The 26992-nt window shown below is 44.5% G+C and overlaps 1 protein-coding gene and 1 long non-coding RNA gene across 6 annotated transcripts in view; both read left to right on the top strand.

The window, feature by feature from the left end:
• Positions 1-1687: 1687 nt before the first annotated feature.
• Positions 1688-3318, top strand: LOC131663191 (uncharacterized). Its single transcript, XR_009301833.1, has 3 exons — positions 1688-2076; positions 2159-2444; positions 2997-3318. It is a non-coding gene; the product is annotated as an uncharacterized LOC131663191 (long non-coding RNA).
• A 4011-nt stretch (positions 3319-7329) lies between these two features.
• LOC131663198 (protein kinase C, brain isozyme) overlaps positions 7330-26992 on the top strand; it is a 65756-nt gene continuing 46093 nt past the window's right edge. For 4 of the 5 annotated variants that reach the window (XM_058933416.1, XM_058933415.1, XM_058933413.1 and 1 more), the window contains exon 1: positions 7330-7753. In XM_058933416.1, the coding sequence (XP_058789399.1) occupies positions 7557-7753 (197 nt within the window). In that variant the 5' untranslated portion in view covers positions 7330-7556. The remainder of the gene's footprint in view (positions 7754-26992) is intronic. The other variant, XM_058933417.1, reaches the window with a different exon arrangement.

Raw genomic sequence — 26992 nt, 5'->3', positions numbered from 1 at the left:
TAAGCAGAAAATACTTGATGTAGACAAATAATTTTGTTATTATAAAAGCTTCTCTCTTTTGAATGTCCAAGTTATGAACAGTGTACAAGCCAGTTGGCTTTGTTATACTCATTCGCATCGACCAATGAGAGTGAAAATGCCGTCCAAGCGACGTTTATGTATTTTGAGCTGGTAAATATAAATCTTAAATGAAATTTATGGAAAAATAAACATATAATTAGTTAATAATATTTTAATTGTTTGGAAGATCATAAACAATTTAATAACAGGTTTAAAAACATCTTTAAAACAGCCACGCATTTTTCACTGCTCATAACGAATCTATCAGTTCTTTCAGATTCGAAAGATATTAAGTTAGAACTTCAGATAATAAAATTATTATTCAACAGTTACATTGCCTGCACATTCCGTTGGATTTGCTTTTTAACATTTATTAAATCATTACATTTTACGTTCTATTCAATACTTTTTAATTCTGAAAAAAAACCAGTTTTGCTACGCGATTTCAGGAATAGTTATTTTAGTTTACAAATATAAAAGTTTATATGAATAAGTTTTTCACAATTATTTAAACAATTAAATTGTTAATAACTAATAACAACCAATCACACTCAATATTAATGTTTAGCAGGTAAAATTGTACATACATATACATATAAGTTAAAAGTCAGTTGCAAGGCTTGCGTATGAAATTTTTTTAGATTTCATTGTCCTCCTTTAAGCAGACTAGTCGGTGTTTAATAATAAGAATTAAATGTATTATTTGTTAGCGTATAAAAGTCGTCTTAAAAAAGATATCGTCGTGAAACTTTTTATATCTTGAAGAACTCGGCATAGACTTTAATTTTTTTTGCTTGTGAATCCCAAAACCTTATTTAGCGTCCCTAGAAAGTTTCTTTAACCGTAACATTTTATTTTCGAAAAAATCGACTTCACCGTGCCTTTCTAGACATAGAGTAAAAGAAAATAATTTTAGGAGGAATCGTTATCTTTGTTAGGACCTGTACTATGGAATTATGAATGGAGCTGATTTACAAAAAAATTATTTTTTCATGTTTTTCGACCGATTTTTCGAATATTATTAAGAAAAAACAATATAATTTTAGGGAAACTGGTTGATAAACGTGAATAACAAATAATTTTTTTATAAATCGACTCCACTTATAATTCCATAGTACCAGTCCTAAAAAAGACTAGGAATCCTCTCAAAATTATTTCCGTTCACTCTAACGTCCAGAAAAACGTGATAAAGTCAATTTTTTCAAAAAATAAGATGTTACGATTAAAGGAATTTCTAAAGTCACTAATAAGATTTTGGGACTCACAAGCAAAAAAATGAAAGCTTACACTGAGTTGTTTAAGACGTAAATCGTTTCAAGAAGATATTTTTATTAAGACGTCTTTTATACGCTAACAAAGAAAACATTCAATTTTTGCTAATTTAACACCGACTGGTCCCTTAAACAGTCAGATCCGTCCAGCACCAATCAACAGCAAATACTTTCCGCCTTGCTTTCCGCACCGCCAAGATCGAGAAATATATTTTTCAATTTTTTATTTGTTTAGTTTCTATATGTTATTTTTTTAAACTTTGGATAGTTCTCACGTTCTCAGTAATCACAGTTTCCTTTTCTGGATACCAGGGCGGCGCAACCGTATCGTTCGATCACGAATCATAGGAAACAAACAGAATAAGCATATCTCAATCATATTCCTTCATTTTTTGTAGTAATTGTAATAAATTTCAGTAAATGTATTTACCTTTTACAGTAATTTTAATTCTATTCGAGCGTTTTCAAAAGTAACTATTGTATAACGGAATAATTGCACTATACAATGCAATACAAGCAACGAAAATGTGAGGTCAAACCATGGTGTACGTGGGTCAAACCAAGTAAAAGTTTGTACGACTTGAACGAAGCACGGTTTCGAAAATCCTACGAGCTTCGCCCTCTCGATTTTTAGTGAAAAAATGAAGACAAATATATTCGTTCAGGAGTCATACTGACAGAATAGTAATTATTATAAACATTTTTACAAACAATATGATTTCGGTAATTGTATAGCCCACTTACGGTATGTGTTATAGTATTTTACACATTACCTAATAGACCTATATCTTATATTTATATTATAAACATTTAATTTTTATCTTTAGGAAATGAAGAGCTTGTCAAAGCTTGCACAATGGGATGGTCCAAATGGTCAATGTGAACTTGAGAAGAGCAGACCAGGTTAAGATAGTCCAATTGGCCAGGTGTTGAAAGACGTAACAAATGAGAATAAGATTATAATAGCTGAATGGTCAATTTAGCAAAAAAAAATTAGTTCAAGAGGTTCAGAAAAAAGCGTTTTTTTTAATTGGCCAGACGGTTTCACTACTATGAAAAGTTACCTTCAAGATAAAAATCAAGAGTTTCCAATTTTGGTTCCCAAATTTATAAGTAAATAATTTATTCACATTTGTTTTACTTTGAATTGAATTTGAATTTGTTTGTGTTGTATGTATTTATAATTGATGCATACTATTCCACTTTTAGCCATTATACTTCTTGCATTTTTTTTGGTTTTTTCCTCTTATACTTTATTTTCCTCATGGGCTTTTACACTATCCGACCTATGCCTATCTTTCCCTTTTCTTTACTCTGTCTTCATGAACATGATTTCTTTCTTCGGTATGGTATGTCTCTTTTTTTCTTCTTTTTCTTTTTCCTTTGTTTTATCTGCTACTCCTTTCTCTCTGTTTTTCTACTTTATCTTTTTCTATATGTCTTATATACCTCAGCGTATTTATTCATAACATATTTTGCTAGCTTTGTTAAATTATGTCCCTTTTCTTCTTTCCCTTAAACTGTATTTGCTACCAATAGTTTTTCAATGTTATCTCTAAACACTTTGTCGTCTCTTTACGTTTTTTGTAATAATTTGCTTTAAAAAATGAGAGATATTATTCCAGATATTATTTGTTTGTTTCTAATTATTAATTTCATTTTCAGAGGAGCTTGTATGTGCTGTGTGATCACTGCCAATAGTACTAGAAAAATGTTCAAGTTTAGTTAGAAGAAAACAGTGAGAAAGAGAGTTATACTACCAAAGAATTTCAAAATACAAATGTAGGTTCTGCTAACGTCTTTGTAAATCACATGTAGCATATTTTAGATTTCATAACAATAATAAGTAATAATAAATAACTAGTGTAATTTAGATTTTCTCAGTTTTTCTGTGCCACATTAAAGTCAAGTTAATTAGTTTAAATATACAACTTATTCAAAGTAATTTATATGAAATTCATATGTCATTCGTACAATCAATTTTATATTTATTAAATAAATGCATTTGTTGCACAGAATGTGTAGTTTTTATTTATATTTTGATATTCGATTTTTTCAATATTTTTTTCATCTTAAATTGTTTACAAAAGATGTCTAAAAAAAATTCTGCAAAAAACTAAAAAAAAACATAGTCGTTGATCATTGAGAAAAATTCGATCGCCTGTTATCCAAGGTACACGTTACTCACAGGTGCTCGTGTTTGTTGTTGCCGTCTATGTGCTGCTCTAGTTCGGTCAACTGGAAAAAACCGTGGACCAGGTTTGTGACGGCGCGGCAAGTTGTGTGCGCGCTCGAGCGGCTTAATACTGTGCAGATCTAAACGTGATCAGGTGGCTCTTTATGCTATTTTTAATAAAAAAAAAATAAAGAAAGAGGAATAAAAAAAAGCTAGGCTTGCACATATACAGATACATATACGTGAAGAATGAAAATATACAGCGTTACAGGCACAAAAGAGAGAGTATCAAATAGAATGAGAGAGCTAACAGTGCAAGCTCAAGCGCTGCTTTTTTCTATCTTTTGTTTTTTTCCCTAGCAAAAATTGAAATTTCCTCTTTTCCTAGACATTACGTAAACTTGACAAATTAAATTTCGAACAAGTAACCGCTTTTTCACGCGATGTTTAAATAACTTAAATTTAGAAAGTTGATATGCTTATAGTTGAATGTTACGTGGCATATTTTCGTTATTCATGTTTCATGTTGAAAAGCAATCTCGAACGATTGTCAACAAAATTAATGATTATTTTTTCAAGAATTCACCGTTAATCATCGTAAGCGTTTTTTTTTCTTTTGCAAACTTCATTTTGCAAGCTTATCAATGAATATAAGTATGCACTCATACGTGTACAAAATAGCAAGGTCGAAGTAATTAGAGCGGTGGAAGGTAACGTACGGCGTCAAGTCTGCTAAATTTTGGATGACTCGCGAGTGTACACAAGCATCAAACGGACTTGCCTTGGGTTTTGCATACACACACACACACACACAGCGCATACGTATATCCAGGAGGAGTTTCCCCAATAGTCTTAGGCAAGTGGCTGAAAACTTTGTATATATACGTGCGAAGGTTTGAAGCTTTAATACACCAACTAGATAACTGATTTAGGATGAGGACAGTTTAGCTAAATTACACGGCTGTTACCAGTAGTCACCCTAGCTTTCGCGCTACTCATGAATAATGTATAGTGGAATCACCTAGTCAACGAAATTTTTATCTATTACTCCTCAACGAATTAAGAGCCTACCTCGTTTGATTATATTTTTCTTGTTTTTTTTTTCTTTTTACGCGCAACAAAAGAAAATAGATTCAGTTGTTTCTCTTGTTTTTCGTATAATTTCTTTCGCAAATTGTGCATATGGATGCTCTGCGTAGAAAATATAACGTCCTGCGCCATGAAGTGATAAGCGAGAGAGCTAGTATCACAAGATATTACAGGAATCATCAGCGGCGTCACCGTCGTTGTCGAGCCACGCAAGCATGTACATTGGAATGTCAGAGAAAGAAAAATAATTGCGCCTGAAAATAAAAAAAAAATAGTTCAGCCAGTAAAAGACTGAACAATCGAAATCGTAGCGGATATGGAGCCGATTGACTATTTATATGTATGTGGAAGTGGAGAGTACTGACTCCACGCGAATTTGCATCGTTTCAACAATACGAGCGAAAAACTGTCAAATTTAAGACTGTTCGCAATTATCTCCGCAACTAATAAGAACAATTACGAAAAAAGGTTTGGATAAATATGATAGATTTCGGTCTTATACGTTGAAATATACTAAAAACTTGTTGAATTTGAGGGCGTAATTTCGAAAACCCCATTGTTTTTTCGCCTTTTCCAATTCTGTCACGGTTATTCCCTTAGCCCGAACAATTAACGTGCGCACTATGTGTAATTCCAACATTTACAATTATTTATCCCAAACATTGTTTTGTAATTTTCCTTTTTAGTTGCGGAAATAATTACTAAAAACCTAAAATGTTGACAGTTTTTCATTGGTATTTTTGAAACGACGAAAAGTCGCGTGGTACCAACATGAAAATCCTAATACCCAGTCGAAAATTACAGATAAAATGTCGATTGGCTCCGTTTCCGCCAAGTTTTCAATTTCAGCCCTTCGTTAATTGATAGGACTGGAAAAAGGATAGAGAATACTTAGGAACACGCAGGTACGACACGGGAATTTAATCGGTCCTCGTCGTATGAGATCTTGAATTTTTTCGGAGCTTTTCCGTGCAACACTGCTTGGTAGGGATACGCGTGCTTGCAAGTCAAATACGCCCTCGCGGGAGTGAGAATCTATTTGCATATATCTGCGACGTCTGTCGTCGCTAGGATTTTGTTTGGCTTAGAGTAGCTTTTGATATTCTTTTGTAGCGCACTCGATAAATAAAACGGGAATCGATGGGAAGGATCTAATGAAAATGCAGCGAACTCGGTTTGTCTTATCAAAGGAGCTCATCTTTATTTCATCGTGGCTCTTTGTCGATGTAATTTTTTTTCTTTCCATCTTTCGTCATTCTCGCGTCTTTCGGGCAGACTTGATATACCTCTCACGTCATTCAATTTCCGTTTGAAAAAAAGCAGCAGGAGTCTTATTCAGCACTAGATTATCCATCGATACTAAGCTATATTTACTTCGCCGAAGAGCTTGTCATAAACTTTGATATTCCTATAAAAAGCTCACGGTGGGAGATCTACGGAGGGCAGTTTCAATTAGAGCCAATGTATTTATTGCCGCGTCGAGCGGTTTACCTGCGTTCTGGCGAGCGCGATGCGCGTCAAATAGTGTGAGGTCGCGCGCAAAATCGAGCCTGCGTACGTATATAAATCTGCGACTGTTGCTCGCGCGGCGAGCTGAATAAAAATAAAAAAGTAAAAAAAAAAAAAAACATAATGCCGCGTCGCACGATTACGCCGCGCAGCGGTGATCCATATCAGTCTTTGACCCTGCGCAATTAATTTCCGCCGCTGTAAAATATGAATTCCAGGCGGCCCGATCAGATATTCATTTCTTTCTCGGCGAAAAACAATATCCCCTCTTCGCGGAATCGAACCACAGCGCGAGGAAACGTTTACACAAAACAAAGCTCGCATTTCGCCCACGAGCGACGGCAGTTGTGTGGAATGAAAAAGCAGCAGAAGGCGCTCGTTCGTCGTCGCGAAATACCTTGGCGTTCGCAACGTAATCGAGCGTTCCGCGCAGCTTGGCGGAATGGAGTCGTTGCACACGGGTTCATCCGCGCATATGCAAAGAAAAGCCAGCCGATAGCCGACCTGTATAAATATATATATATATATATATATATATATATATATATATATATATATTATGCGACTGTTGCTCCTGCTGCTCCATTTATCAGGCTCGCGATCCGGGATGACGGTGCTGCGCAGCCTCGTATCTCGCGCAACGCACATTTCTGATTGCAGAGGGCTGCAATACCACCGGCGGCGGCAGCAGCAGCAGCAGCATCGTCAGAAGTAGGCTGAACAGCCGAAAGAAGGCGAGATGTGCCGTAGCAACGATCGCTCACGTAAACAGGTGGCACGCATATTAAATCGTCGTCGCAGCAGCGAACACCCAGCGAGAGAGAAGAGGAGAAGCAAAAGAGGGCAACAAGCGTGCGCGCAGCAGACGACAGAGGGAGAGAGATGAGTCAGAGAGCGAGAGAGCGAGAGAGAGAGAGGGAGAGAGGGCGATCGAGCGGCAGCGGCGGGGAAGAGGACCGAGGCGCTCCCCTGGATTCGCAGCCGCTCGAGGAGAGATGTCGATATTCGAGTGCTGTGGCGCGTGCGCAAGCCGCTCTAAAATTACTCGCGCACGAGCGAGAAGGAGACCTCGCGCGCGCGCCACTCCCGGCGAGAAAGAGACAGACGTCGACTCGAAGTTCGCGCGCGCGAGAGAGAGGGTGGGGGACGGCGGACTCTCCCTCTCGCTGGCCTGCGCGCGCGCGTGTGTGTGCTTGCTGGCTCGGTCAGAGCTTGTGTGCCAGCCGAGCGCTCCGCACGCGACCGACGCGACCCGACACACGACACGACACAACACAACACACAGAGAGAGAGAGAGAGAGAGAGGGAGAGGGAGGACACAACAGAGCACGCACGCGTTTTATCGCGGACGGCAGCAAGCCACAGGGACGCGCGGACGGAGAAAAAGTTGAGTCGAGTTTGGATCCGACGCGAACGCGACAGATAAGAGCAGAGAAGACCGGCTCGGCGCGATGGCTGACAACCAGGACGAGAACAACCAGGAGGACTCGCTGGGCCCGGCAGACTCGTCGACCGCCTTCGCCAAGAAGATACGCGGTCGCAAGGGCGCCCTCAAAAAGAAGAACGTCTACGTGGTGAAGAATCACCGGTTCATACCGCGCTTCTTCCGACAGCCCACCTTCTGCAGCCACTGCAAGGACTTCATATGGTAAGTGGCCGCAGCAGGCTTGCATTCCATTACGCCAGGTACGTGGGCAGAGGCGCGTTTACGCGTCCGCGCGCGAGCACGCTGTTGAATGCCGATACGTCACGCAAAAGAGTGAAAGCTTGCGGGGGCTTTATTTTCGCTCCACGGCGTGCGCCGCTCCTCTCGGCGCGCGTCGGCCGCGCTCTCGCCGCGTCCAGCTAATTACCGGAACACGTCGTCTTACGACCCCGAGCTTGCACGGTCGACGAGTGCACGTGCTTGGCTTGACGCCCCCCCCCCCTCCCCCCGGCTGCCCGCCCGCTCCTCTTTATTCTCATACGCCGCAAGCTCAGCTAGACCAGCCGTTGTTTTTTTTTTTTTTTTTCTTCGAGGAACGTTCGCCGCGACAATAATTAGCGGGATAATTATTGTTGGCAAAGCGATTAGGCTGATCTCTCGCATGGTGCACGCGAAGACGCATTGTTGACACCCGATGAGAAATGAATAAGAGAATGAAATTCGAATAGTGCCTCGCCCTTTGTACATGACGGCAATATTTTTAATCTCTCAAGCCAGGTTAACGGAATGATCCATTTATATCGCGGCGAGAGTGCAGCTCAGATTATTCCATGCGCAGGCTGCAATCATAAAGGCATAACTCTAACTTAAACTTTTGCGCCATGACAGCCAGCCCGCAATCGCGCCATCACGACTGTTGTAGGCTGTTCTTGAGTAAGCGCGATCAAATATTTATCACATGGGAAATAAAATGTCCGTGTTGTCGTTGTGTCGCCGAGCAGCGCTTAGCGTCTGCCAAAGTGATCAAAAGGAATGCGAAAGTATATTAGTTTAAACGCTCGGCTCGCATTAAGCGCAGGCGCCTTTCTCTCTCTCTCTCTCTCTCTCTCTTTCTTTTAAGTCGATTATTATTTTGCTTTAAGTCGAGCGAGCAAATTGGCTAAAGTATCAATGACGTGCTCGGAATTAATCTGCCAGCCTGCCTTTATTGACATCAGAAATCACTCGAATGGACGCAAAAGACATTTGCTTCAAAAATACCATCGCGTGAACACACCGAAGAAAAAAAGAAAAACTTCAGAATCTATAGAAAAACGCTTACTGTGTATGCGATATATTAACGTGGGTCGACGGGCCGGGACACCTTCGACAGCTCCGAAATTTATTATACCCAGGAGTTTTTTTTGCGTCTGCATTATATCCAAGTACATTTATTAACTTGGCAAAAAAACCGGTTTTTAATAAAATGCACTTGCCTACCGATGGCTTTTCTCATAACCGTTATCTGCTCCATTGAGAATCCAAAAAGAACACCAATGAGAATTAATTCATACAATGCACTGCATAACGCTCACGTACTTGTTTTGCTCGCCCGTGGTTTATCTCAACATTTTCCGATACAATTGTCTGAAAAATTGCAGCAGCGCACTTTCTGAAAGTTGCGAAGCCACCATGTATTTCACATGCGAAGAGCAAACAAACACAGCGTAATGAAGTAATTAGCTGGAAACATTTGACACGAACGGATCTTTTCGTTGCTCTCTTTTAGCGAGCTTTTCAAGCAACATTGTATGATGCATCGCGATACATCAATTTCAATGAATGACATTGAATTATGCGTAAATCATCGATTTTGAGAAGAAAGAAGACTCGCGGCTATCTGATTCGAATGAGCTAACAAACGACCGGTTAATTAGCTATCGAAGCTCGCAATAAAAAGCCGAGCGAGTCCATTAAAAATACCGTCGATCTCCCGTGAGTCTGGTTAAATGACCCTATTCAAGCCCGGCTTCGTGAATTTTCGACTCTCTCCGGCGCATCGCTCGCAGCGATATCGTTACAATTTTTATTTGCTGGCTCGCGCGACAATCCGACGTTCGTTAGCCCGAACGACAAATTGTCCGCTCTCGATGCGCACGGCGAATGACTCGTCGAGTCGGACGACAAGCAGATGCCTGGAGCGAAGAGCGCGATTTTTCGGATTCGGTGTCCACGTAACGCGCGCGGAATGAGAATTGAAAGGAAGCTCTCGCGCGCGCCACCTCCGCGTTTGCCATCTCGCTGTTCTGCTGCGCGCGCGATGACCGAGAGAGCCGTTATAGTCGAGTTAAGCAGTAGCGCCCGGCCTTGAGGCGCAGCGCGCAATGCCACGTGAGCTATATGTGGACGCGTAAGAGAGCAGCAAGCCACATTCGTTGCTCCGATCGAACTTTTCGCTTGTCCCTGCTAATTCTTCTTTTCGTTGTAGTTTACGGTCGGACAGACCAACGACCACAACACCTTTATTTTGTTCGCACTCGCTCTCTCTCTCACACACTCACTCCGCACAGTCGAGGACCGTTTTATTTATAGATGGGTCACAACTCTGCGGTCGAATTAATATGTAAATGAAAATGTTGCGCTGCCGCTGCTGCGGCGTTTTCTCTCAATGGGTTATAATGCACTCGCTACTGTACTGTACCGCACATGGGATTTCGCGTAATTAGAGTGTGTGCTGCTTGACGTCGATGCTAGGAAAAGTTTCCCGCTCGGCATTGTTTCTCACGCACCATGGCGATGATACGCCACTTGAGTTTACAGTCCAACCTTCGATCGACGTGACAATTGCCACGCCTGCGCGCGTATTATATGTACATATCGGCAAAACGTGCCCGCGCATCGCGTATTCTTTTTGCAAAGCCCAACGGATTATGCCGTCGCACTCTCGTCGGCGTAAATTAATTATTTGAAATGTCGCACACGGCCACGGCGCGTTAGACCGTTGTTTCACTGTTTAAACGCTTCAAGTTGGAAGAAACGTCACGAGTGTCTTTTTCAACGTTACGCGTGGGAACATTGTTCTGACGTACCTCGCGCGCTTCATTACTCATCTCTGTCCGACGCTTATGTTTAAAATTGTTCAAGGAACGTCCACTCACGATTATTTATTTATTTATTTTTCGCATAACGGTCGCGACTGGAATTGCCAGCTTGACATTGTTGTTTTTCCTTTATGACGACGGTTCGAGAGAAGCTGCGGATTTACCGATATATTGCTCCGTCGCGTTATGCAAGAGCACTTGGCTCTATTTCAGGTGAAATCCTAATCAGTATTCCACGATAGACCTGTTGTATGCGATAACGAGCAATTCGTTCATCTATAACTCAGCTGACATTGCAGTTTGTCGAATAGCAAATGAATGCCCAGGTAGCAAAGCAAGATACCATTAAAAGAAAAGAAATGACGAAGGATCTGTTAAATTGTCGCTCTCGGGACTGGCAATGTTATCGGCGCTGGTTTACGATCAGAGGCTCATGTTGCGTGCCGCGCAAGGATAGCACACGTAAACGCTACAAGTGGCGCTGGTCGTTGAATTCCAAGCCCCCTGCGCTACACGCGGCAGTCGTGCGCGTGCAGAGCTTTCGGGCGTCGCAAGTGCGCGCCTCGCGATCGGCGATCGTTTGAACAGCCGCCGCGACAAGACGGAGCGCGTCGTCCTCGTCGTCCTGCGCGGCCGCGCGGCCAAAGCTACGGCGCTCGCTCGCTCCTCGTCGATCATTTCCATTTCGCTCTTTCTCCCGCGCTTCCTTGCGGACATTTCTGCCCGGCTAATCTAATGAAACGCGCGCGGACGTTTACTTAGGGACTTCTTTTTCTTCGCTCATCTTACTAATTAAATGGGCAGGAGCGAGCGACCGAGGATCATTAATTAAGAGCTCTAACGAGAATTAGCGTGTGAAAAATGTAGCGGCGTTAATTAGACGCAGCGGCAAAAACAAAATACTAACTAGCTGGCGCAAAGAAGCGAAGCAAGAAATAAAATAAAGGAGAGACAGGCGGGCATTTGTCTTTCCAAGTGCCTTTTTGCACATGCTGCTCTGCCCGCAAATAATGGATTCTAAATGCGCGCGTTATTCTGCGTTAGTCCGAGCTAATTTGGCGTTGCGAAGTGGAACGCCGCTCGGAGATTTCGACCGAAATTATCGTTAATTTCGATCCCTCCGTGAAAATTGGAACTTCGAGGCGTATTAGCGCGCGGCAAGATGAAAATGCCTTTCGCCGCGGGATCGGGGTCGCCGGCACGTAATTCCCCCCTTTTCGCGAGCATCGTCCACGCGATCCTCGTCCCGAGCGCCGCGGCCCAAGCGCCCGGGCACTTTGGGACTTTTCTAGACGCGCGCATGTGAGGCGAATGTGTGCAAGAGGCGAAATGTGGCAAGGACGCCTGTATCTCCGTGCTGGCTGTCGTGAATTGAACGCGCGCGAACGTTTTTCTCTGGCTGTGCGTTTCGGATTGCCTATCGTCGTTTTCGCTCTCTCTCTCTCTCTCTCTCTCTCTCTCTCTCTCTCTCTCTCTCTCTCTCTCTCTCTCTCTCTCTCTCTCTCTCTCTCTCTCTCTCTGTTTAGTGCCTCTGCCAATTACTCCGTTCGCTTTTTTTTGTCTTTCACTCTTCGGAAATGGAACAATCACGGCGCACGTTACTTTTGCCTGAAGTGCTGTGTTTTTGTGCCTCTCTTTCGGTCCCGCATTGCAGCTGTCGATTGGCGCCTACCAATGTCCAATGGAAATCGAAGCTGGTCCCTGCGATCGCTTGGAAAAGGGAAAGCAATCAGCAATCAGCGAAGATGATTTTCCTGCAGCTTGCGACGGCGAACGCTGGGGCTAAAGTGATAATGCCAAGACGGTAATTACCGTCGAAGCAGAAGCATCAGCGAGAACGTGAGAGCTTTTCGTGGCGTGCGAGAGATCCACGTGCCGCGAGCGGCTACAGGCGCGTTGTTACGTCGCGTTGCCCTAGAAATTAGCGTCCGAGCGACGCCCAAGGCTTCTACTGCTGCTGCTTCTTCTTTCTCTTCGTGTATATATATACACGCCTAAACGTTATATTTGCGCGAAGCGTATTTTTTGCCTTCTATCGTTCGTGACTACCATCGCTTTCGTAAAATTTCGTTAAGATAGGGAGAGAGAGAGAGAGAGAGAGAGAGAGAGAGGAACGTTAATAATTGATTGATATAGTTTCGTTAACGATGTGTTTTCTTTCGGTCGAAAAGGCTTTGACCTTCGTCAACATTGCACGTAATTACTCATGTCGATTATCATTTAACCTTTACTACTCTATTCGTGCGTTGGTACCCCAATTACTGAATTTTCCTTTTCTTTTTTGTTATTTTTCGTAGAAATTACGTAGTCGTAGATCTTATTATTGTTAAATATATTTTTTTCAACTATCTTTTACCTTTATTCTTGTGTCTGATGAACCAAAAAAAGTATTTTGCAACAAAGAATCGAGAAATAATAGGAGTAAAGTTTAAAGTTGCCACTCACTTTAATTTTAACCCGACTTATATTTCAAAAAAACAAGTGCTCTAAGACTTGACCAAGTTTTGTCGTGGAATTTTATTTTATATTCAAAACTTTATTTGAGCAAGACGTGTAGGTGTTTATTTCGAGATTCCGATTGTCCGTTGCGCACATAATGCAATGCTATTTAAAGCGAGTTTGAATGTTCAACATCTTGCAAAGCTACGTAGATTTCACTTAATAAATTTTAAAGCGAATTTCGTAGACGAAGTATTCCTAAGATTTCACGTTCAATTAGCTAAAATGAAGAACAGCTAAAAGTAAATTGTGTTGTATAAAAGCGCGTGTTATACAAGCGGATCCTCTGCTTTTGTTTTTCTTTCTTTTTTTTTTATTTTGGCGCACTTGGCTGCGAGTCAGTCGCGCTCTTCCGAAAATCAAAATAGAAGTCGTAATTTCGAGCGTGTGATGTGTGTGCAAAGTAGTACCGACTGTCACTAACGACTGCTCGCGCGCGAACGTCAGATGTTGGAGGTATAACGTTAAGACCATTCTGTTCGACAAAGCGAACCGCTTGCGTCTGTCCACTCGGAGAAAGGCCTCGCAACGATTTCGCTCATTCGTTCGCGCGACACAACGTTCGCAACTCATAAGAACATTTGTTCTTTTGGTCTGCGTTCGAGTGTCTTGGATTCGCTGGTAAAAAATACGTCAACAAATCAATGTGGGCTCGTGCAAAATCGAGGATCGAAAGTTAGATGCACCGGCCGGCGGGAAATTCAATCATAATAAAAAAAAAAAGAAAAAAAAAAACAGGAAAATCGAGAAGCGAGAGAGCGGCGCTGGCTTGATCGGCCGGCGGGCTCGCGATTCTCCTCGGCTCCTCGATGCCTTTTCGAAACGCGCGGCCGAGCACGAAGGAGGCCGCTCGTCGCGCGCCACCTTTTCGACGCTCGCCGCGCACATATATAACGTCATTTCGCGCGTCCGATTAAACGACCCGTCGTATTTTTATTGGGACTTTTCGCCACCTTCCGCATTGATTTTCCCCTTGGGAATACGAGTTGACGTACTTTTGCCGCGACTCGTGCTGTAAATTAACGCGACTCTCGCATTTTTTTTTTCGCCGTGCCTATTGCGCCCAATCGGATTTTGTTATTTTGAAAGCAAACTTTTCAATTTGCACCTAAAATCAAATGCTCAGTCAATTGGCATTCATTTGTCCGCATAATCGGATTATACTTTGACAGCAATTCAGCCGGAAATAACTTTTGGGCTCGTGGGTTTTCTAGACACCCCCCCCCCCATATACGCGTCGTTATTTTAATACCTCGAGCACTACGAATAAAAATGCGCCGGGCGCGAGCGCGTGTTGGTTTGCGATTAAATCTCCGGTAATAAAACTTTCACTCACCATCTCAACGGAATAGGGCAATTTCTCGAAGAAACAATCGTGCGCTCAAAAAAACAAAGAAAAATAGGGAAAACCCCGGTAAAAAATGGAGAAAGAGGGACTCAAGAAGCGAGGCGAAGGAGGGCGGAGAAAAGCGGCATAGTGTCACGGCATGCGCGGAAAAAAGGCGCGGCGAGATAGAGAGCTTACAGCATAAAATCCAATAGACCGCATTACTGTATCTCGGTAAGTTTAATGGGATTAAGCGTGCGCGAAAAAAGTCAGGGCGAATGCAAGAGTCCGGCAGCGGCAGCACGCGCAAGGAGTCCATTTTGTGTGCTAATATAGCAGGCGTTGTGCGCGTCAAGGGCGGTTAATCGATATTTATAGGATATTTCACGGGGAGCATATAACTACTCGTTCGGATTAACCTCTCTTTCTCTCTCTCTCTCTCTCTCGGCGCGCGAACGCGGCGGCGGTATACCGTACGATACTGCGTCGACGAATATGTAATACCGGAATATGCACGTTATGAGTATCGGCGATCATTATTACACGTTAACGTTTTTTCGTCGAAGCCTGGCGGCGCGTGTTTGCCAAGTTTTGAAGTAGCGCGACGGCTCGCCGGCCTCGTGGCCGTCAGGCTGCCTGCTAAAGGCCAATTGCGAAATTGTCATGGAGTTTGGCGCTCGTTGCACATAAAAGCTCTCGCGGTACGTCCAAGATGAATATCGGCGCGCGTCTGGCGAGATGCATTCATTGCAAAATGTAGGCCATCCGAAAGAGAGATGGACGCGCGTACAGAGCTTGCAATTAATACGATGGAGACGGAGAGAGAGAGATAGATCCTGCGTGTGCGCGCGAAGGACGCGAAAGCAGCGGTCGTCGTCTTGAATTCGAGCGCTCGGGCGTTTTTCCGCGATCGCGAAGATCGCGCGAGGCGTTTTAACGGTCGAGAGGCGGGCGCGGACGCCGAGGCTCGCTCGCTCTTTTGATGATGATAACGCGACGAAAACAGCTCGCGTGCGTTCGAGCGAGCTTTACGATTTCCGGGTGCGCGCGCTTCCCGACCAAAATTTTACGAGCTTACTGCGCGCGGCCCGGAAACCGTATTGATATACAGACGAATTCAATTGCCATTGTATTTTGGTCGTGCATTCGAATTCAATGATAATAATTAAACGGCGCAATTGAGAGAGCATGGGAATCGGTAACGAGCAATGCGTTTTCTCAGCCGCAAAATAATATGCCGCCACTCGACGTTCAGTGCAGACGTATATATATTCGTAGTGGCTAGTACGAGGCGAGAACGACGATTCGCTAATTTCAATTAAATCAAGAAGGCGGCCATTCGCCTGTGTTATATATCGTCGCTATTGCTCCTAAGGGCAAGCTCAAGCGTAGCATTCGTCTAATCGAGGTGAAGAAACCGAAAGCTGGTGAGCTGCCAGGAAAGTCGTTCGTTGCCATTCCATATTCCACCGACAACTGCACACAGCGCAGCATTCCCAGCTGATATGTATGCTGTGTGACATATCTATATACATGTCCTCTGAGAATTGCATGTACAAGAAGCTGTACGGTGAGACTGCTACTATAAAAATAAGAGAGAAAAAGACGTCCATCGAATACAGTGGCTGAACAATACAACTATAACGTGCGTTTTCTTCTTCCTTTTTTTCTAATCAATTGAGTTTGTTATTTCTTGTATGATCGGTCGTTAAATTTTTATGTGATCGACGATCACGTAGAGTAGCACGATGGTAAATTAAGTCGAAAGATTAAATTCGAAAATTTTTGGCGAGACGATAGCTAACGAGACGATAAGTCAAAGCAAGCGCGGACGCGTAAAAGAGCAAGAAAACAAGAGCTGCAGACAGTGGTGAACTGCAATGTTTGTTGATACTCGGCGCGCGAACGATTCTCGTCGGGCCGCGTCGTTTATTTGAGACGGTCTCATTCCCCCGGTCTACGCGCGCCCGCGGTTTTCACTGGTCATTGCGCGTCCTCGAGCGGCACCAGTTTTTTTTTATCGTGCACGTATACGTGTACGTACGCGGAGCTGCTTCTGTGTGTAGCACAATGCTGCGATGTACGAGCCCAAGGAAAAAAGCCGATAGATCGATGTTTGCGAACTGCGCGTTTCTCTCTCTCTCTCTCTCTCTCTCTCGCTCTCAATCCAAAGCTCTGGGCGGAAGATCACGTTTACTTTAGTTGTGCGATCGTCTCGGTGTAGCGAAAGGTCGATTTCCTCATGGACCGTGATCGCGACTTGATGTAAAACCCGACGGACAGCGAGGCACTGCTTGCCCATTTGGAATGCAACTCGGAGCTCTCGCTCTGCGCTGCACTCAGCTCGCGAGACAAGTTTCAGCTCGTTTTTTTTCTTTTCGCGCGAGGTAGTTGCCTTCGATGGCGCAACCGAAGACTTCGAGACGCGTCAATATGAAAACTCGGCGATACGAAGGAGATCAATCGACTTGAAAATTTCGGCTTGAAAATTTCAGCGACGGCATACACAAGCAGCCTTCACATGTCTCAAACTTCAAATGCCAGCCAATGAAGCTGGCTGGCTAAGGCGGCGGAGGGATTTTAAGTTCCCATCCATATTTAATACAAGAAGCCGATGTGTGCGCGCAAGGGATAGCGCAAGGAGCGATCGCGCCTACGCGCCCGCGGCGAAGGAAGAGAGCGGGAGACTATACATCAAGCGACGAAATAAACGTCGCGAGGTGCTCTCTCGAGCGCGACACCTTGACGTTCTCTTGCCTTTAAAATCGGCCCTCGACGTCGCGTTCGCTTGTACGAGCAGCAGAGAAAGCGGCTCGCTTTACCGTCGCCCGGAAAAAGAAAACAGCGCATACAATGAATGTAGTTTTGATCGCCGAACACTTGGATATAAATCATAGAGCGCTGGCCGATGAAAAATTCATAGGAGGTAGAGGTGCAGAAGAAGCGAGCGTGCGCGAGCGACCGAGCCGAGCTGCAATAAAATATTCGCGCGTATTACTCGGAGAGAGAGAGAGAGAGAGAGAGAGAGAGAGAGAGAGAGAGAGAGAGAGAGAGAGAGCACTGGCAAGGCAGTTGCAGCCACACAAGCGAGAGAAACGCGGATAGACATAGAGGTTGTGCGCGTGTGTTGCATTGAAAGTCCAGCGACGGCGGCGGCGGCGGCGTGGAGGTAGAGTGTGCGAAAGGGGGACGGAAAATATACACACAGCAGCGGCGGCAAGAGCAGAAGCAGGCGGCGGGCAGCAGTGTGCGCAGCTGCTATTTTCAGCCCCCGAGTTTGGTTCGCTCTCTCGCTCGCTCGCTATGCTGCTAGTACTGCTGCTGCTGCTGCTGCTGCTGCTGCTGCTGCTGCTGCTGCTGCTGCTGCTGCCGCCGCTGCTGCTGTTGCTGCTGCGAGCTTTTCCCCAACCCCGATTTCCATCGATTTCAAGCCACTCTTGCTCTCTCTTTCCGCGCACAGCCACTAGCTGTGCGCGCGCTCTCTCTCTCTCTCTCAGATACTACAACACTACTACTAACGTTCATTATGCTTACAGGCCAGTGCAGCTTCAGGCCTTGTATATCTATACGCGGAGTGTCTCTCTCACTCTCTCTCTCGCCGAGTGACCTTCGCTTCCACCACCTAGCCTCTCTCTCTCTCTCTCTCTTTCTCTCTTGCCCTTTTATAGAGAGAAAAAAATACACAGAGACCGACAGCCTCAGGCGATATATGCCGAGTACGCGCAGCTTAGAGATCGGAGTATAGGCTGCGTCGACGAAAATGGGTCGTTCGGCGATCGCGCGCGCCCGCGAGCTTTCGCTGCTTGTTTGCCCTTTGCATTGTGCCATTTCGACGGAGCCCCCCCCTCCACCCTATGCCTTACTTATTATCGCTTTCTTGTCAATGTTATGCTTTTCCACGAACGCCTGGCCGCCTTTCATTACAACCTCGTTTCATCAACGGACCTCGTTCGTTTCATTCGCCTGACGAACGAATACTCTCTCCGTCTGATTTCATGTCCGCGTGCAATTCGAAACGAAACCGCGTTCGAGCTTGAAGCGGACTATTGTTTGTAAAAACAGAGAGAAAAAAAAACACGTATATGTATCTACGTTGTCAACGACCCGAAAAATCCATTTTACCAAAAAAATGAGCCATAGATCAACCGTAACTCTCCCTATCTTTTACTTCCCGTCGACATATGCTCGAGACGGGTGTTTTGTCAAGCTATAAAAAGAAACACATGGCTTATCCGAGAATCATTCAATTTGCCGATAGCCACGCGGCGTCGCAATACATCGCTGCGTCGCGCCCACGAGATTCTCGGGCGTCTTTGCATTAAAAATCGGAAGATCGCGGGTATCCAGCTGGAAATGCTCGCTGTAATCGCGTCGATGGTTCTGCGCGTGGTTCGTTTCGGCGCGCGCCGTCTTATATCCGCCTTGCGAGATGAGCGAGCGCGGCCATGGTCGCTCGTATACGTATGGACGGCCGATTGATTTTGCGCCCAACTGAGCCGAGCGACGATTATGTTTACACGAGAGATACGACGAGGAGCAGCAGGTACCGCGGGAAGGGTGTGCACGGCGCTGCTGCTGCTGCTGTACGTCGATGACCGAGCTTTTAAGCAAATAGCGGTTTAATTAGAACGATTTCATGAACCTTGATTACATGAGACGGCTACTTTTCTTTTTCATTCATCCTCCTCTTTTTCTCGATCCGCTACGAGAGAATTGGCACAAGAGTAATTGAGTTTCCACATGAAATTCAAAAGTTTTTCCGGCGGTTATTGTTCGCTATTAGCTAGATTTCTCCCAATCAGCGTATCTGGCTCTGCGATAGAAGCAGTTGCAAAGCTCCAGAGCTTCGCTTGAATTTCTTTTGTTTCCTCTACTTCTGAAAAATCAGTGACTATTGTGTTTGCAATCAATATACATATTTCAGAAGTAGATTCAGCAAAGAAGATGCTAAAATAACAGTAGCAGTCGTAGCTTCAAATTGCTTTTACTAATGGAATTGGTAATGCTTGCGCTGTCGTATAACCCATTGTGTATTCAATATTAGTTTCGATAACATTCAGACGGATATTTTATCAACTTGTCTGCTGCGTGCGCAGTGTATAACGCAAGAATAATATCATTTGATGCGAAGCTCTCGCGAATCACTCGCCGGGCGCGTAACATCGTACGTAGGTAAATAGTTACTTCTTCAAAATCGCTTGTAACTCCTTTTTGTTTAAATGACGTTGTACAGTTGAACGTAGCTACTTTGCCCACGGGAAGCAGATGTGCACGTGCGGAAAGGGCGTATCTTCATCTCGAGCGAGTGCAGCGTCAGCTTGGGCGCGACGAGCTTTGCAAGCTGCACGAACAGCGGAACGCGCTGGCGTATCTCCTGAAAACTGATTGGGGATGTGCGCATCGAAAAATTTGCGCGCGGACGTAGAGCGGCTGTATCCGCAACGAGTGTCGGCGTGACGTAGGCAACTTTAAGCTCTCGAGCGTCAAACTGCGAACGGATCGATTTCCTTTATCGCGCGCGCGCCTACGGAGGCTGTCGCGGATTATGCATACCTCGAGACCTTTGTTATTATTATTATTCTTTTCATTCGTAAGCTCTTAAGTTGTGATTGATTGTACGTCGGCTTATCGACATTTCTTTTCCGCTGTCGACCTTTCGACTGCGGATATCGCTTTGGATTTTGAGCACTGACATATATCGCATTACATGCGACAGCAGCTGCGGCTGATTGGAAATTCCGTCGCCGTCGTCGCTTCACATCTCTCGAATTGATGTTAGTTAACCGAAATGCCCAGAGCCATCAATTGTTCACAGGAGGGGGGGGGGGGGGGGTACATTAACATCGTCCAAATCAAAACAATAACATTGACGCTCCGTAATGAAGTGTTAATTGAACGTTGCGTTTCGGCTTCGCGTATGAGCTCGGTTTATTAACTGACGACCATGGGGCTAATCATTGAGCGACCTATCTTGCCCCCCTCCCCCCCGCGATAACATCTCTGACATTGTTTCGAAACGCTGTCTCTCGCGGAGCTGCAGGTTTCGCGACGGAGGCCCGTCTCTTGAAAGTACACAGCGAAGCGAAACGCTCGAAGAGCGCGGTACGCGCAAACGAACCCCGCCAGTGGAAACTGCGGCATCAGGGATATAACGAGGTTATATAGGCCGTCTTGCGAGAGAGCGAGAGGTGCGAATGCAATTATCGATTAAATGGCCGTGGTCGCGCTCTCGCTCGGCCGCTGCACAGCGTATACGCGACTGAGCCGATGATGCGTGCACACCCCGTGTAGCGCGTAAACGGACCCAAGGACACTTGCACGACCAGTGCCAACCGAACGCATGTCACACATATCGCCGCGCCGCTGCAGCCGGCGAGGGGAAACTCCGAGATGATCGCGTTTTATGGATCGTATACGACGTATATCTCGCCCATTATCCGATTTCCTTTTTTCTCTGCCAGCGCCAGTCGCAGCTGCTGCGAAAGATAACCTGACCGAACGATGCCCCTTTATCAGCCTGACCGCATAATTGCTGCACACTTTGCACGATAAAACCTGCAAACAGTCGTTTTCGCGATGTTTGTCGTGCATTATCGCGCGCTCGCCCGACTTCCATTCCGTCGATGCGCCAAGCTAATGTCGTCGTCGTGGCTTTTTTATCGCGCGGCTCGCCGCGCGGCCCGAACCCGGCACGCGCGCGAATCCGCCGTCGCTCTGCCGCCAGGCGCGATTCTCGCACCTCGATCTCGCTCTCCCTCGCGCGCGCGCAAAATCAATGACACACCAAATTGGGCCGATTGTATCGCGCGCGCGCCACTCGAAGCTGTTCGAGAGGCGCACGCACGCCGCGCGACGTCGCAATCGGTTGGGACGAGGCAAGGCAGCTCAATCGTGTGAAACGAACGCGAGGAGTCCGCGCGACCGCTCTCGATGACCCTCGGTAATTACGAGGACGCTGGGACCTTCGGGGAGAAGCTCGGGGCTACGTCGTGCGTGCCCAGTCCGCCGTTGATGAATTTGATGATTTATCGGCGCTGTCGCGCCGCTCCGATTTGGGTTAACGTTCTCGAGAGAGAGAGAGAGAGAGAGAGAGAGAGATCACGGCGCGCGCACGAGGCCGCGATGGGCCGAGGACCTCTTCGTTCGGATCGCCGTGTTCGCCGACAGACTGACCAGGCGGCTCGCCTATTTTTTGCGGAGAAACTCACGTTCGCGCGCGGCTAATTAGCGCGGTTGAAACGGTTTGACTCTCTTATACACGTGTACGCGTATATAGCCGCCAGCGTCGAAACCATTACTCTAGCTAATCATCGACGTTAATGCAGCCACGTTAATGCAGCATCAATATTTCAGTGCTGTTGAATTATTGATTATTTCATCTGAAACGCTCGACTCTGCGTTATACGTTTCGCGCGCGCGGCCTGATTATATTCGCGAGAGGCGCTCGCGCTATTGATTTACGAGAAACTGCTTCTCTCTCACTCTCTCTCGCTCTTTATTGGAGAAACAACCCATTCTTCTTATGAAAGGAGATGGGCCTGAAAGTGAAGTCAGTTTATTCGTGATCTGATTGGCTGAGAGGTGATCGTATGATATACTTTAACGGTATGCTGATGTGTGTATAGTGACATGTATACGTTCTACCTTTATAGTCGAAGATTGCAGATCTCAGGTTGTAGTTCGCCCTGATATCTATTGACGTCGATCTCATATTATTTTAATTAGTTAATATTTAAATTATCCTTCTTATCAATGTAGATGAGTGTAAAAAAGAAGTTCGTTTACTCGTGATCTGATTAATTGAATATATTTACGTGAGTCACCGTTACGAGTCAATCGACGCACTAAATATAGGTAATCCACCGAAATGTTTTACATCAATTTATACTCAATCAATTAAATCAATTACAATAAGAATTTAAAATTTTATTTTTTATTATTATTTCTGTGTTAAGATTTCTCCGAGCTTGCGCATAGGAGTTTGCATACCCATTTTGCAGGCTGAGCAGAACGGCTCTGTATTTGCACAGAGTTGCCTGCTTTGTAATTTTTTTTTATTTGGAGAATAAATTGAATTAAATTGAATTGAATTGAAGTAAGACAATTTGTAGGCATTGAAAAGACAATAAGCTTACATTCTCTCAACAGCTTAACCTTAAAATAATACGATAAAGTAATCTTAATGCACTGCTACTTCATTTATTTATAGGACACATAGATTTATTGAACATCATTATTGCAAGGCTTAGCTTTGGATAAACATCACAAACAATGAATAGAATTTCATATCGATAAAAATTGATGAAATATCATATGAATGAACAAATTCATATGAAGTGTCACACAAATCTACATTTCATATGAAATAATGTGAATTTATTTTGGTGTATTCTCTGACGTTAATTTATTTAAAAATTTTTTTGAAATTTAATTTATAAATATAAACAAAGTTTTGGAATGTTACAGATGAACTGAATATACAGTTGACATGACGTATATGTTGATATGGAGATATCCTACGAAAAGCTTGAAATCGTTCACTAATATGTTAAATTATTAGAACAACGGACGGTTCTATTTATTTCAGAAAGAAAAATAAAAAACTAACTTGATGCGCTGTATGTTACTTATGTAACGAAACATAACAAAAATTGTTATATTAGTAGATGTAGAATAATTGCTAAATCAGTGGATATCAACATGATTGGGTTACTATTTATCAATTAATATCACCGTACGGTAAGCGTTTCAAAGCATACAATTGTTTTATGTTTATTTGTATTTTAGAATTTTTTTATTTCGCCTATAATAAGTTTGATTTGTTTCAAGCATGAAACTATGAATATTACTGAATCCAAATAAGAGATGAGCGCGCGAAGCGCGGTTAACGACACTAGTTTTGTGTATTAATTCTGATAAGTCGGATTTTTAATACTTCGACAATTTACATTTGATTTTGCTGAGATGTATCGCGATAAAATTTGTTGTGCGATTTTCAAGAAGTTTCATCGACTAGTCTCAAATGTTTACGATCATCTTTTATTTTTAGTATTTAAAGATCGATATTGCGCATTCAAGTTGCTGTGCGTTAATGGTTTGAATACCGTAAGAGGATGTCGAAATAGGAAGATGTTTCATTCCGCGCACAATAGTTTCGGTCTCCAGGTCTACGTCATGTGCCATCATGAGGTTTTTAACGCCATCAAATATCTCAAGCAACAAAAGAAAAATAATACAAGTCTTACCAACTAACGAGACAATTATGAGACTTCGTCATCACATTATCTCGCGAGTACAGTTATGTTACGCACAGGCTTTTGCTTTTCGAGCGCGTAAAAGACTGTCAAGGAAGTCCTCTTACGTAAAGGAAACTCGCACGCAAGGAATTTTTTCGAGCGAGTCATCATTCTTGCTTACCTCTTGCTTTGCTCGTGGACGGGCGCAAATATGCAACCGACTGATTATATATACGCACACGAAAAAGATTCCAATAATCGAAAAATGAGCCATAACAGACATACACACCCAAGTCCTCGTGAAAATGTTCCATTCCTGATTTCGATGGAATGAGGATAGTCGACGTCGTCGATTGTTTGACTTCTTTTTTTCTCTCTCTTGATTGTGTCGATTCTTTCCGAAAGGAACTCGTTTTACGTTATGTACCTCTTTTTAGAGACAAACCGGGCGACCGTGGTTTGATAATATTTTGTTGTTGTTGTCGTTTTCTTTTTTATTAATGATTCGCTAGATGATTTCTCATGATAAAAACGCGATGGCTTGCGTCAAAATAATTACAACGTTAGAATGTAATGTATGCATTTCCTGTGTATTAAATGCCGTTCATCGGATATGTTGCAAAAACAAATTGACGTCATTGATAGCCTTCGGTGAATAGAATGGTGGTTAAACAATTGCTTATAAATAATGGCTTGATTTAACGCTCAAGTTTTTATAAAAATACAGCCTACCGTGGATTCATAGCTAATTAAAGTCATGCTCGCATCGCGTAATTGAACATTCTTTCTTCTGTCTGTCGGGAGGATCTATGATAAATAGATTAGTCATTTGTTCCTTTTCTTCATCGCGTATGACTTCCCATTTTGTAACACGGTATCATTAGTCATTTTGTCTTGCGATATGAAATCTGTTCGCATGATGGAATCATAAAAAACAAATTGGTGATTGATTAACTGCTCATCGTAGTTATTTTGAGAAACCGAACTAATTACGATATTGAATCATAGTTGTTCTTCCGTGCCGATTGTAATCAACTTTTTGTTCGGTCGTTCCTGTTGATTTTTTTTTTCATTTCAGAGGATAAGAAAAAAATCTGGCTTTTTCTGCGGCCCATTAAGAGAAATTGAAGGGTAGCTGTCGCGCTATCGTCGTTCGACGTGGCATTGGGCAAAGCCCGCGTGACAGCGCAATACATTATGGTATTTCATCGTTGCGCGCATTGTGCAATCTAGCCCAGCGACATACGTCCCTGTCCGAGATTTTCGCGCGCGATTTCCTCTCTTACGCGTCTGAGCTTCATTCGTGTTCGTGTATCGATCTGGCAGGCGGAACGAGAACAGTAGTAACGAGGAGATTTGCAAATCGACAAAAGCAAAGAAGCTGTAATACGGAGGGCAAGATGAATGCTGCTGAATCGTGTTAGAAACCGTAAAATCACACGGCGCGGCACGTGCCTCAAGGTGATATCCGCGTCTGCTTGCGAATCACTAGAAATTGAGTAGTTCACTCACCGTATGTGCGCCGCACCAAAAGGGTTTCCCCTCGGTATGCCGCGCGTTCGCTAATGCCGTTCGCCTATGCGACGGATAGCGAGCAATTTTTCCGCGTGGAGCGGGACTTTCTCTGCCCGCGAGATTTCCATAAATCCTTATAGCCTTATCGAGGAACTTTAATGCGAAGGGCGAACGAGCGGGAAAGAGAGATTGGCATCTTATCGCCTTATCGCTAGAGTCAACGGCGCGACGAGGTCAAGGCCACGCGCGAGCTTTTTCCTTTGTTTCGTTTCGGCAACGCGTCGTCGTTTTTCCGCCCGCTCATTAAGCCTTTCCTACTCTCTCGGTGTCCCGCTCGACGAGGTGCAAATTGCGTCTGCTTGTGGAGGGAGATTAGTATCGCAAATTTGACGGCTTTTAGACGCTCAACGCCGATAAATTACACGCCTCGGCGATGACAAATGTTCGTGTTTGCTCGGCGACGAAATCTTATGGTGAGGGCGTATTATACAAATAGCCGGTTTATCCGTTATTGTCGTGATGATTGTTCTGCTCGCTTTGCCTCTTAGAACAATCGTGATATTTGTAGGTCAACGTGGAAATCGCACGAGGTCAATAATGCAGCTTGATTTTCTGTAGACCTATAACACATGTTGCGCACGCTCTCAGCGATATATGTACAACTTATTACTGATTATTATTGAATTGCCCGTGAACAATGCACACTTAATAGGTTCGGAATGTGTGGACAGTGTCGTTAAACGAGCAGCAGGTCCCAACCGGCGACCAAGTGCGCGCGAGTAGCTTGATAAGTTAGCTGCGAACGCGGTCATCGGCGAGCGACTGCGGTCTTGAAAGCTCGACGACTTCGGAGGGAGCGAACAGCGATATAAACCAACAACGGAGGCAGAGATAGCATAGAAATCGATAGCTTCGCCTTGGGGAATGGGGGGGGGGGGAGTGCTGCTCACACGTGCATACGAGCATGGACGGGCAGACGGACAGGCCCTGTTGCACTGCGCTCGCGTGCGTGGCTCCGCGGGGAATTTGCACGCGACTACAAATTGAATGATTGCAGCGGCAATGCGCGCTCGACTTTCTCTCTCTCTCTCTCGCAGCTGCGCGCGTACAAAGACACTGCGACCAGCAAAACTCTGTCCGCTTGGACTGGATCGGATGCCTAATCGTCCGCGAATCGTCGCGCATCGATCGCTTTTCGGCGCCGTGCTCTCTCAAAGGCTTTGTAGCGTGCCAAGTCGAGAGCCGGCGATTCTCACTAATTAGGCGCGACTCTATCCGCCGCTGTTCTCCTTTGATTCGACCGTGCGCTACCGTATCTCGAAGAATGTTGATTATCAAAGAAACGCGCGAGATTGAAAGCTCATCTCTGGCCCTCAAAACTTGTGCTCTCGGCCAAAGTTGTCTGACGGAAAGAGGAGCGGATAACTAAGGAGTCGTCTTCGTTTGAGGTGAATTTCACTTGGCGGTACGCAGTTTCTTGAAGCTCGGCCTGGTCGTTCGCCCGCGGGGCACTTTATTAAAATTGAAATTCGCGCTGAGTACAGCGGAAACAACGTCGACAGCGAGACTGTATGCGTTAAACGGGTAGCTTGCGCGCTGATTCTCTTGTTAATCTGGGAGATAGCCGAGAAAAAGGGAGCGCTGGCCGCAGCTGCATTTCCATACGATTACACTTTGTTTACATTATCCGCAGAGCATGCAAATCAATTGTGGCTCTCGTTTAGCTGTAGCCCCGTCGAGGTATTTCAGTTGATCCTATGGCCTGTGTTTTTCCTTGATATCATTGCTCGTGCGATACGATTAA

Source organism: Phymastichus coffea, unplaced genomic scaffold, assembly GCF_024137745.1.
Source record: "Phymastichus coffea isolate CEN01 unplaced genomic scaffold, Cenicafe_Pcof_1.1 PCOF00031, whole genome shotgun sequence".
In the NCBI taxonomy this organism is placed as follows: Eukaryota; Metazoa; Arthropoda; class Insecta; order Hymenoptera; family Eulophidae; genus Phymastichus; species Phymastichus coffea.
The sequence above is the reverse complement of the archived record's forward strand: the minus strand, read 5'-3'. Positions and strand labels throughout refer to the sequence as shown.